The sequence below is a fragment of the Argopecten irradians genome, chromosome 9 (genome assembly GCF_041381155.1).
Source record: "Argopecten irradians isolate NY chromosome 9, Ai_NY, whole genome shotgun sequence".
Classification (NCBI taxonomy): domain Eukaryota; kingdom Metazoa; phylum Mollusca; class Bivalvia; order Pectinida; family Pectinidae; genus Argopecten; species Argopecten irradians.
Window position 1 is genome coordinate 36,659,242 of NC_091142.1, and position 14,641 is coordinate 36,673,882.

At 32.4% G+C, this 14,641-nt stretch overlaps 1 protein-coding gene across 2 annotated transcripts in view; it reads left to right on the forward strand.

Moving 5' to 3' along the window:
• The window catches only part of LOC138332213 (syntaxin), a 68,602-nt gene that overhangs the window by 39,321 nt on the left and 14,640 nt on the right, over positions 1–14,641 (forward strand). For both annotated transcript variants that reach the window (XM_069280214.1, XM_069280213.1), the window contains exons 3-5: positions 1,960–2,059; positions 4,424–4,498; positions 9,215–9,288. In XM_069280214.1, coding sequence (XP_069136315.1) covers positions 1,960–2,059; positions 4,424–4,498; positions 9,215–9,288 — 249 coding nt within the window. The remainder of the gene's footprint in view (positions 1–1,959; positions 2,060–4,423; positions 4,499–9,214; positions 9,289–14,641) is intronic.

Genomic DNA, 14,641 nt, shown 5'->3' on the forward strand with positions numbered 1-14,641 from the left:
GTGGGTTTAGGTGGAGGTTGGACGATCAGATACAGGTGTAGGATATAGTGCAAGATGTTTATTTTATGCTTTCTGGATCAATAACGCATTAACTTCATTCCTGATATAATTATTTCAATTAGAATTACATAGAAATGTCATTTTAAAAAAAACACCTAATTACTGCTGTGTTTCATATTTCCTAATTTGGAAGTGTAATTTTGAAAACCACTGAGAAAATGATTTTAACGATATTCATTTCTAAGTGTGCACCAGTTTTATTTGATGTCTCGGTCTGAAAGGCCTTAGAATAATTGACGAAGGATAAAGACCCAACATAAGTGGACAGGTTGATTGGTCTCTTCGGAAGCCAAGATCACAGACTTCAATATCTACTGTCTTAGTGCTGTCCTTGGACAGGCACTTCATCCTAGTCTTCCAGGCTATATACCGTATAGGACCCAATAAATGCCCCCATCCCAATTATCTCCAACTTTTTTCCCCAAGACCTTCATTTCACTTACACTGAGATTAAATGAGATTAATTTATTGGCTCCTATAGGGTACAAAAAGGTTTTATACCGTATAGGACCCAATAAATGCCCCCATCCCAATTATCCCCAACTCCTTTTTTTCAAGACCTTCATTTCCATTACACTGAGATTAAATGCAGACTGAAATTAGATATATTGTGTAGGTTTTTTTATGAATTTATTTTGCAAAATGGATTTATGTCTGATGCAATACATTTGTGAAAGGCTAGTCCAACTTAGTATTTCTAAGCGCCTTGGGCACTTATTGGGTCGAATACAGTACCTCCTATATATTCAGGTCTAGGAACCTGTGTGTACAGGTACAAAATAATGTAAACTTCAGATCACCATCTTTATATCATAATGATTTAGGCATCAATTGAATCTTTCATGCTCTTGATCGTCATAGTCGTTTTCGCCTGGTTTGATCTTCTCAGCTTCTCGTTTCCCATGAAGTATTTAAAAAAATATGTACGGAAAATGCTCTTCCAGCTTAACAAGGAATGAAATTTTTATAGTATTGATTAAATTAGGAAGACACCACTTTGACGGTACTTGTATTAACTGCTCAATCTCGTACAAATTATTACAGAACTTTCTAGAAATTCTCATAAATGTATTCATGAACGAAATTGCTGCAATATTTTTGCCTATGATGAAAATTGATTATTATATCTACATAGAGTCTATGGGAGTCGGCCGCATGCAGATTTAATTAACAAGCAAGGCTACCAAATTCTGGGCCTCTCTTGGTGTTTTATGATCAAGTTTCATGGTTTTACGTCGTTGTATCTTTCCTAGAAGATCATTTCGAGAAAGGACATGATTCGATTTAGTACAGAGGCTTGTGCAGTATATTCAGATATTGATGATAAAGTTATGTTTTTAGTTCAGGCAATGTGTAAGCATGGCCAGTTAATACAATCCGGACAGAAACACTTAGCATAAATTTGTAATAAGGAAAGCAATTCTTAGTTAAAGGTTACAACTGTAATGTATATTTATTGCTAAAGCATCCCTCATACTGGCTCTATGGCTTATAAGACAGCTCAAAGACATTAAAAGTTAATTCATGTATAAAACAGAGTTGTCTGCTCTTGTGGATATGTATTGTTCAATAGCTAAGTTCTATGTGTCTTTTCACAGAAAACTTCATAGTTACTCATACAAACTGATGATATCACAATCAGTATCAAAGATAAGATAACTCTATATATGTAATTTCAATTTCAAATGATTTTATTGACAAATGTCAAAGGGATTAGACAGCAGGCATTGCCAATGTAGGTCTTCTCCCAAGATATGTAATATTATAAGATAATTCAAGAATTAATGTGATGTTTTAAATGTACCAAATTGTTGTAAAATAAACATTTTTCATGAAGGAATGCATTGTGGTTTGCTTAATTTCCAATACTTACGTACAATTTTAATTTGTGTTTTGCAGGTGGAAGAAATTCGGGGAATGATTGATAAAGTTTCTGATAATGTGGACGAAGTCAAGAAAAAACACAGTGCCATTCTGTCTGCCCCACAATCCGATGACAGTAAGTCTTTCCAACCAATCTCTATATTGTATGATACATAGTGATGTTCCGATTATGGGGGGCAATCACACCAGGTTCAAAAGGTCAAGCAAACTTTGAATTCCACCCAATCAATGAACATTTTCTATCATACATACCATCAGAATGTAGGGAAAATTTGTCAATATTAATATAATATTGTATTGACAGTCTAATGCTGTGTTATGTAATCTAACTATACATTAACTGACAGTATAATGCTGTGTTATGTAAGCTAACCATACATTAACTGACAGTCTAATGCTGTGTTATGTAAGCTAACCATACATTAACTGACAGTATAATGCTGTGTTATGTAAGCTAACCATACATTAACTGACAGTCTAATGCTGTGTTATGTAAGCTAACCATACATTAACTGACAGTCTAATGCCGTGTTATGTAAGCTAACCATACATTAACTGACAGTATAATGCTGTGTTATGTAATCTAACTATACATTAACTGACAGTATAATGCTGTGTTATGTAAGCTAACCATACATTAACTGACAGTCTAATGCTGTGTTATGTAAGCTAACCATACATTAACTGACAGTCTAATGCCGTGTTATGTAAGCTAACCATACATTAACTGACAGTCTAATGCTGTGTTATGTAAGCTAACCATATATTTACTGACAGTCTAATGCCGTGTTATGTAAGCTAACCATACATTTACTGACAGTCTAATGCCGTGTTATGTAAGCTAACCATACATTTACTGACAGTCCAATGCTGTGTTATGTAAGCTAACCATACATTAATATAAAGTCAGATCGTCTGAACCTTTAGTTTCTGTATGATGAAGCATAGACTCCTATCAGCTCATGACAAGAGACACATAATTCTCAAAGTTTCACCAGGGACGACTTCAAGATGTGATTTATACACAACAGTCACACATCTTATAGCAAACTGGCAAGGAATTTTAATTTGTTTCTTAAATATTTATGAGAACTCTGCAATATTTATTGATTAGCATTTTGAATAAGTATTAGTAAACAAGCAGGGCTAGACTATTTATTGTACACTTAATCTGATAAACATCAGAACTCTCCTTATAATTCTGATGTCTTTAATTGTATCCATACAAAATTTGGTTCATGATTATCCTGATTAAACAAGCACATTGAAAATCACTGTAAATGAGTTGGCTATATATCCAGGTAACATTTCAAACAGTTTCATATGCTTTACATGAAATAATAAAAAAAAAAATTGAAAATGTATTTGTCAGACATGTTTGAATGTGTTATATGTTAGCATGTTATATATGTTACCGACATTTAATTAACATTTACCAAGTTTTATGTTACGGTATTTTAGAACATTGTATTGTTGCATGTTAGAGGCTCGTAATGCTTACATCAAATTAAACCAACAACTTCATATGTTGTACATTAGGGTAAAATTACATGACAAGAAAGGAGAGTAATATTATACATTATGATTCTTGACATGGTTCGTCTCTTTTAAATGACCTTACATAGACGATTTATATCCTGTTACATAAACATTCTATAAACAGCCTGAAGAGAGTGTTACAGAACACATTAATCAGAAAATAAGTCCTATTACAAATAAGATCCATTTCCATTTTGTCTCCAGTTAGCTTTTGCAATAGAAACAATGGCTATATAAAATCAAAATGAAAGGATTGCCAATACTTTGTAGTTGCCTGGGGGATCAAATTTTGTGGTCAAATTTTGTGGTCAAATTTTGTGGTCAAATTTATTTCTGTGAACTTAAATACTTCTATAATAAAAGGAAACTTAGACAAGTTAGATGGCCTTTATAACTTATTACTGTTAGAAATTGACAAATACTCAAACATTTTACCTCATAAATGAAAATAGAACAAGTAATATATAATTAGATATCCCTATTACGTTTCACCCCAGAAATTAGTAACAATCCCTATCACGTTTCACCCCAGAAATTAGTAACAAAGAGATCAAAAAAATTATCCCAGCGAAATTAAACAACTATTCTGTCTTTGCATATTACAGATTTAGCTCCCTTGCGGATATCAATTGTTATGTCATTATTTTGTGAGTTCAATATTTTAATTCATGTAGTTTTCTCCTAAATGTATGACGTTACGCTCGCAAACACTTTATGTCACTATCAATACCAGCCCACAAGGGCAGGTAATATGCAAATACAGAATACAGTAATGAAAGTTCACAATAAGGATTCCAATACACACAGTTATGACATTAGCCTTGTCCTACAGAATTGACCTGGGGTGTTGATATTTATAGGACTGCATAGGACAACAGGAATCAAAACTATACTAATACATTATCTAAATATTAAGTATTATTATAATTTTTTTCTCCAGAAACGAAAGAAGAGTTAGAGGAGCTCATGACAGACATCAAAAGAACAGCCAACAAAGTTCGTGGGAAATTAAAAGGTAACTCTTCCCAATTTTTAGCTCACCTGCCTGAAGGTATGTGAGTTTAAGCAGGGGTGCAATGTCCATCGTCTGATCTAGTCTGGTTATTTGTCTGCACAACTGGATGAGCAAACAGCATATTCAAGCTTCTTCCATGTTCTTTTTCAATAACCATGAAGTCTTTGCCATTGCATTGAAAGATGTAGATGTACATCTGAACAGTGTAAAATCTATAAATGTACCAGAGTTAATAATCAGGAGATCACACATGCCATGGTTTATAGCTTTGATAGTCCCAGTGTATAAGCAGAGCTGTCAAGTTTGTTCATATCCATGACCTTTACAGAAGGTCAGATGTTTCAGAAGTATTTGAATATAACTAGCAGGGTAATGTTAACACATGATATTAGTTAATGGCTACCTTTGATGTGTACTCATCCTGATCTGTGTAGAAAATGTCATAAGGACTTATGGACCTGTTCTTTTGGTTTTTGTAATACAGGACTCAAGGACCTGTTCTCGGTTTTTAGGTCATGACCTATAGTTGTGCGTGTGTAAACTTTTCATTCAAACAACTTCTCAAGTAAAGCAGAAAGCCCAGGGTACTCATATTTTGTCTGTAGCATTCTGGGATGAAGGGTTACTGAGTTTTTGTTTTGTCAAATCAATGAACTTGACTTACTTTCAAGGACGCAGAGGTCAAATATGCTAAAATCTTTGAACGACTTCTTCTCAATAACCAGAAGGCTCAGAGTACTCGTATTTGGCTTGTAGCATGCTTGAATAAATGACTGCCAAGTTGCTTTTTCAATAAATAACCTTGACCTATTTTCTAGGTCACAACGATCAAAATACTAAAACTGTAAACATGCTACTTCTTCTTGATAACCAGAAGACTTAGGGTACTTATGTTGCATGCTTGGATGAAAGGCTACAAAGTCTATATAAATGAATTACATTGACCAACTTTCAAAGTCACATGGGTCAAATATATAGACTCACGTCTTTAAATGTCATCTTCTGAATGACCGAAATGACTAGTGCACTCATATGTTAATGTCTACGAATGTGTTAAAATTTTGATATGTTCATCTTATCTGACCAGTACGCCATTTTTCAATTGCTGTTTTAATTCATTTCATTGTCAACAATTTCTGCATAGACTTAAAAAAATATCAAGGATTAACTTTGCTACTGCTAGTCAGATGACCGTTAAGGCCCTTGGGCCTCTTGTTGTAATATAGGACTCGGGGGGAACTATAGTACTCTCGGATTTACACTGCTAATTACTATAGTACTCTCGGATTTACACTGCTAATTATATAAATTGAACTATACGCAGCTAAATTAAAGTAATTCAGTAATTAAAGTAAATGGGAATGCTAACAAAATATGTAGCTATGGAAACTAAACTGTATTTTAAGGAGGAAAAAACAACCAACTGCTACCTTCAAGAGAGCTTCATGAAGGGTATGTTGATGGGATTTCTGTTTTCTGATGAAAATTCATTAATTTATGAACTCTGTTATTTTGAGTCCTTTTTCAATCCCAAATGTCAAGACATTTCTAAGGAAGCTGAATTAATTCTGTAGACACAATTGACAAGGGCTAACTGTACATATAGACATGTACAATTCATATATAGTTATGATGAGATGGAAAACCTCGCCCATGTCTCCTCTACTGGATAGTTATATTAAACCAGGAATCATGTCTGGATCATTTCTCATGGCGCTACAGGCATGATAATTGTGAACGCAGTGGAGTATATATATATATTTATCTAAATAGTCTAAGTAATTGACGTGTTCTTTTGTGAAGATCATTTTAAACCACTTGTTATGTATTGGCTTAAAAAATGATTTATCTGTATTTTGTCGCAGTGCATGCACATGAAGCTAATCAATTGTGTGTATGCTGCAATAATCCCAACAGACCATTACATCTCCCAAACTGTTTGGTGATCATGGGCTCATACATACCCTTACAATGATAAAGCATTATTGATGATTGAGGGCATGAAAAATTATTGGTCTCCTGGAAATAGATTACTATATCTATTTTCACGAGCGTTAAAGTCATGAATCTACTAGAAAAGAGAAAAATAAAGATGAATTTGTATGGATTTGTCTTTTTCATGCCCCACCTAAAATGGATGGAGATATTGTATTGGGTCTGTGTCTTCTCGTTCTAATTTTATACACAGGTCATGACGGACCATTCATATCTTATGAGGCATTTCCAATTTTCAGAAATTTTAAGCTTTTCATCATAATTACAAATAAATATAATCTAGTAAATAACTAATGAAGAAAAAAGGAGCATATGGAAAGGTCCATAGATTGCAATACAGAGGTTTTGAGATACCAAAACGACGTGGGTAAAGTACAATTAACCGTCAATTAGTCCCACCTTACGGTGATTATTATGTCACAAAATGATGCCGCCATAATCACAGGACTTATCGACGGTAAATTGTACTTTACCACCGTCGTTTTTGAATCTCGAAACCTCGGTATTTATACTTGATAGTAAATAAAAAATGAATAATGATGAAATGAAACTAAGCGGAACATGAAACTGATAAATGCTATCAAACTACTTACATTAGTAAAAGATGGAGTCAGATGATTTCATAAATCACTTTTAAATGATGAGTCACCAGGTATATTTTGTGGAGAAAAAAAGTTTATTTTAATGTGAGAAATCAATATGTTTTATTCTTCAAGATTACAATCTACCTGAACACTGTATATCTCAGACATTGAATTATTAACGTTCATTAGAAAACACGGAAGAGTTGACAACCTGAAGAATTGATTGTGTGAATCACCGGCTGAATCAGACAATGCTATTTACATTTTATATGGCCGAGGTGTAGGATCAATCAATAAGTTGTTATAAGTACACCTAGTACTGATGGATAGAGGTGGAACATAATGAGCTTCTTATAGATTATCTTATTGTTACAAAAATAGTGAAAGATTGTGATGGAAAGTTTAACTAGATAATGAATAAATATTTGCTCTCTGCTTGAAAGCCATGGATTTGGAGGGGCCGGGGCATGTCCATTTGTGTCTTGCTTCAAAGACAATGATTGGACATATATCCAATTGTTCCTTGCAATAAAGCCATGAGATGGGGGCAAGCAGGCGTATGCAAAGCCATGGATTGGGGTTAGGGAGGGTCCATGTGTTCCAATACCCCAAAGCCGTGGATTGGGGTTAACGTTAGGGAGGGTCCATTTGTTCCAATACCCCAAAGCCATGGATTGGGGTTAGGGAGGGTCCATTTGTTCCAATACCCCAAAGCCGTGGATTGGAGATCATCTCATCTGAATACAACTCTCAAATTCTTTAAACTACCAAAATGATTTTTATTAAACCCATGATCAGTCTGAAGGTCATTTTCTCTTTTTCTGGACTAAACATCCAAGATGGCTGACATGCATGGCTCATGATTTCACATAGAAGCAATAGTATTGATGATTTGGACATTTTCTAGTTCTACAATACCCTAGCTATTACCATACATAGCAAACTTATTATAAGACAAAAAACTAATGCAGACTTTCCTATTAACTATAGCTGTTTTGTTTATTGAACACAAGATTTAAATTAGTGTATTTTAGTTTAATATTTACCACATTAGGCCAATCAAAGGCATTTTTTGAAATATAATTTGTTAATGTAATTCCTCATAATCTTTGAAGTCTAAACATCTTGACCTGTTTTGTCATACTAAAGACTGAAACACCTGTTCTTATTTTCCAGTCAGTCGAGAATCTTGATTCATTTGAATGAGTAAGAACAGGAAGCCAATTTTACATGTTGCTGTACGTTTGTAAAAATCTATATCTTCTGACAGTAATTTATGATTGATTTTCCACCTTCCTTACTGAATCTTCAAGATAGTTTTCTGGGTTTTTGTTTTTAACCAACAGTGATATGACTAGTCAGGCTTTCGTAATAAACTGACGGGAAGTTTGACCTACTACTCTTACTCCAACCTTTATCTTAATTTTTTGTCTTGAGCAGCATCTGCAGTAATGTAGATCATGATGTGTTGATTAATTTTACTTGTCACTTTTAAGTTTAAATTAAAGTCTGACAAGTCCTGATTTAGAATTTCAACCGTTAAAATTTCTTTTTTTATTGAAGTACTTCAGGGACCTTTTTTGAATTTCAGACTTCTCAATTTAATTATTTATTAAATATATTTTGATGTTAAACCAATAGTATGCAGTAAAACATGTTTTTTATAATGAACATGCTTACAACAAATTCATGTAATAATTTCCATTCCCCATCATGCTTCCTTTGAGATATCTGCATTAAGTTTGTAACCAGCTATGCTTATAAACCAAGTGATTTGTCCCCAACTACTTGATAAGACTACTTGATGCAATTTTTATAGATATGATCGACGCTGCTCAGTCTCAAATTATGCAAGTACTTTTACTGTGGTTTTCAAGCAATTGAAGAAAATTTACAATAAGTCTATTACTTATTCTTGATTGATTCTACTGTCAAACATCTGATAGATGTTTTCTTACTGTCAGAAAATTATCTCCCCTCTCAAATTAATCACCTTCTGAATTCCTTCAAAATTATCTCCCCTTTCAAATTGTCCCAGATTCCTGAAAACTTATGCAATTGGTACACTGCTGATAGTATGGTTAACTTGTGACCAATAATCTAATGCATACTGATTAGTTGTGTTTTATCTTTACAGTTATTGAACAAAACATAGAACAAGAGGAGCATTCCAACAAATCTTCAGCAGATCTTAGAATACGAAAGACACAAGTATGTATCTACACTTGCAAACACACCTCACTGTTTCTCATTGGTGGATTATTTCAATCAGAAATGGGACAATAAATATCACTGGTCAGATGAAACCTTTGACCTAAATGTCTGGCACAATTTCATTGGTCAATATTATATTAATGCCTGTATGTGTCAGCACTTTTGATTGGTTGATTCACTTATGGAAATGTAACTGCACATTTGATGGGTTGGAAAAGATTCATCTGTTATTATCATATATTAAGGACAATTTAACTTCCACGTTACAAAATCAGTATCAGGCTGTCATTCATATATTATTATAATTCACTGAAGTATACAATTTTGTAACTGGCCATTATAATATAGTGTTCTGTCTTGCTTATGTTAGGTTATTTTTATGAGTGTTTTACCTTTGAGATGGACACACACAAATAAAAGTGTAGCTTAAATATTAGGGAAGGATCCAGAGGAATTGGATATCAATGCAACAACTACTACAAATAAATAAATTGTACCTGATGTCATCATATTAAAAACATTCTTATGGTAAAAAAAATCGGAATTTGTTGTTTTACTGCGATCATAAAATCAGTGATATATAGATACCTTTATCAAATGACATTAAATCATAGTATAAAGGAAACAATACCTACAATAAGGCTGTATACAATACCTACAATAAGGCTATATACAATACCTACAATAAGACTGTATACAATACCTACAATAAGGCTATATACAATACCTACAATAAGGCTATATACAATACCTACAATAAGGCTATATACAATACCTACAATAAGGCTGTATACAATACCTACAATAAGGCTATATACAATACCTACAATAAGGCTATATACAATACCTACAATAAGGCTATATACAATACCTACAATAAGGCTATATACAATACCTACAATAAGGCTGTATACAATACCTACAATAAGGCTATATACAATACCTACAATAAGGCTATATACAATACCTACAATAAGGCTGTATACAATACCTACAATAAGGCTATATACAATACCTACAATAAGGCTGTATACAATACCTACAATAAGGCTATTTACAATACCTACAATAAGGCTATATACAATACCTACAATAAGGCTATATACAATACCTACAATAAGGCTGTATACAATACCTACAATAAGGCTATATACAATATCTACAATAAGGCTGTATACAATACCTACAATAAGGCTGTATACGATACCTACAATAAGGCTGTATACGATACCTACAATAAGGCTAAATACGATATCTACAATAAGGCTGTATACAATACCTACAATAAGGCTGTATACAATACCTACAATAAGGCTATTTACAATACCTACAATAAGGCTATATACGATACCTACAATAAGGCTGTATACAATACCTACAATAAGGCTATATACAATACCTACAATAAGGCTGTATACAATACCTACAATAAGGCTATTTACAATACCTACAATAAGGCTATATACAATATCTACAATAAGGCTATATACAATACCTACAATAAGGCTATTTACAATACCTACAATTAGGCTTTATACAATACCTACAATAAGGCTATATATACAATACCTACAATAAGGCTGTATAAAATACCTACAATAAGGCTATATACAATACCTACAATAAGGCTATACAATACCTACAATAAGGCTATATATAATACCTACAATAAGGCTATATATACAATACCTACAAAAAGGCTATATACAATACCTACAATAAGGCTGTATACGATACCTACAACAAGGCTGTATACAATACCTACAATAAGGCTGTATATGATACCTACAATAAGGCTATATATAATAGTACCTACTATATACTATATACAATACCTACAATTAGGCTATATACAATACCTACAATAAGGCTATATACAATACCTACAATAAGGCTATATACAATACCTACAATAAGGCTATATATGATTCCTACAATAAGGTTGTATACAATACCTACAATAAGGCTATATACAATACCTACAATAAGGCTGTATACGATTCCTACAATAAGGCTATATATAATACCTACAATAAGGCTGTATACAATACCTACAATAAGGCTGTATACGATACCTACAATAAGGCTATATACAATACCTACAATAAGACTATATACAATACCTACAATACTATATACAATACCTACAATAAGGCTATATACAATACCTACAATAAGGCTATATACAATACCTACAATAAGGCTATATATAATACCTACAATAAGGCTGTATACAATACCTACAATAAGGCTGTATACAATACCTACAATAAGGCTATATATAATACCTACAATAAGGCTATATACAATACCTACAATAAGGCTATATATAATACCTACAATTAGGCTGTATATGATACCTACAATAAGGCTGTATACAATACCTACAATAAGGCTATATACAATACCTACAATAAGGCTGTATACAATACCTACAATAAGGCTGTATACGATACCTACAATAAGGCTGTATACGATACCTACAATAAGGCTGTATACATTACCTACAATAAGGCTATATATAATACCTACAATAAGGCTATATACAATACCTACAATAAGGCTATATACAATACCTACAATAAGGCTATATATAATACCTACAATAAGGCTGTATACAATACCTACAATAAGGCTATATATAATACCTACAATAAGGCTATATACAATACCTACAATAAAGGCTGTACCTACAATAAGGCTATATATAATACCTACAATAAGGCTATATACAATACCTACAATAAGGCTGTATATAATACCTACAATAAGGCTGTATATGATACCTACAATAAGGCTGTACACAATACCTACAATAAGGCTATATACGATACCTACAATAAGGCTATATACAATACCTACAATAAGGCTGTATACAATACCTACAATAAGGCTGTATACAATACCTACAATAAGGCTATATACAATACCTACATTAAGGCTGTATATAATACCTACAATAAGGCTATATACAATAAGGCTATATATAATAAGGCTATATACAATACCTACAATAAGGCTATATATAATACCTACAATAAGGCTGTATACAATACCTACAATAAGGCTATATACTACAATACCTACAATAAGGCTATATACAATACCTACTACAATAAGGCTGTATACAATACCTACAATAAGGCTGTATACAATACCTACAATAAGGCTATATATACAATACCTACATTAAGGCTGTATATAATACCTACAATAAGGCTATATACAATAAGGCTATATATAATAAGGCTATATACAATACCTACAATAAGGCTATATACAATAAGGCTATATACAATAAGGCTATATACAATAAGGCTATATACAATACCTACAATAAGGCTGTATACAATACCTACAATAAGGCTGTATACAATACCTACAATAAGGCTATATACAATACCTACAATAAGGATATTTACAATACCTACAATAAGGCTATATACAATACCTACAATAAGGCTGTATACGATGCCTACAATAAGGCTGTATATGATACCTACAATAAGGCTGTGTACAATACCTACAATAAGGCTATATACAATACCTACAATAAGGCTGTATATGATACCTACAATAAGGCTATATACAATACCTACAATAAGGCTGTATACAATACCTACAATAAGGCTATATACAATACCTACAATAAGGCTATATACAATACCTACAATAAGGCTGTTATACAATACCTACAATAAGGCTATATACAATACCTACAATAAGGCTGTATACAATACCTACAATTAGGCTATATACAATACCTACAATAAGGCTGTATATGATACCTACAATAAGGCTATATACAATACCTACAATAAGGCTGTATACAATACCTACAATAAGGCTATATATGATACCTACAATAAGGCTATATACAATACCTACAATAAGGCTGTATACGATGCCTACAATAAGGCTGTATATGATACCTACAATAAGGCTATATACAATACCTACAATAAGGCTGTATACAATACCTACAATAAGGCTATATATGATACCTACAATAAGGCTATATACAATACCTACAATAAGGCTGTATATAATGCCTACAATAAGGCTGTATACGATGCCTACAATAAGGCTATATACAATACCTACAATAAGGCTGTATACAATACCTACAATAAGGCTGTATATGATACCTACAATAAGGCTGTGTACAATACCTACAATAAGGCTATATACAATACCTACAATAAGGCTGTATACAATACCTACAATAAGGCTATATGTAATACCTACAATAAGGCTATATACAATACCTACAATAAGGCTATATACAATACCTACAAATAAGGCTATATACAATACCTACAATAAGGCTATATACAATACCTACAAATAAAGCTATATACAAACCTACAATAAGGCTGGTACAATACCTACAATAAGGCTATATACAATACCTACATTAAGGCTGTATATATACCTACAACAAGGCTGTATACAATACCTACAATAAGGCTATATACAATACCTACAATAAGGCTGTATATAATACCTACAATAAGGCTATATACAATAAGGCTATATATAATAAGGCTATATACAATACCTACAATAAGGCTATATACAATACCTACAAAAAAGCTATATACAATACCTACAATAAGGCTATATACAATAAGGCTATATACAATAAGGCTATATACAATACCTACAATAAGACTGTATATGATACCTACAATAAGGCTATATATAATACCTACAATAAGGCTATATACAATAAGGCTATATACAATAAGGCTATATACAATAAGGCTATATACAATACCTACAATAAGGCTGTATACAATACCTACAATAAGGCTGTATACAATACCTACAATAAGGCTATATACAATACCTACAATAAGGCTATATACAATACCTACAATAAGGCTATATACAATACCTACAATAAGGCTATATACAATACCTACAATAAGGCTATATACAATACCTACAATAAGGCTATATACAATACCTACAATAAGGCTGTATACAATACCTACAATAAGGCTATATACAATACCTACATTAAGGCTGTATTTAATACCTACAATAAGGCTATATACAATAAGGCTATATATAATAAGGCTATATACAATACCTACAATAAGGCTAATACAATAAGGCTATATACAATAAGGCTATATACAATACCTACAATAAGGCTGTATACAATACCTACAATAAGGCTGTATACAATACCTACAATAAGGCTATATACAATACCTACATTAAGGCTGTATATAATACCTACAATAAGGCTATATACAATAAGGCTATATATAATAAGGCTATATACAATACCTACAATAAGGCTATATACAATACCTACAAAAAAGCTATATACAATACC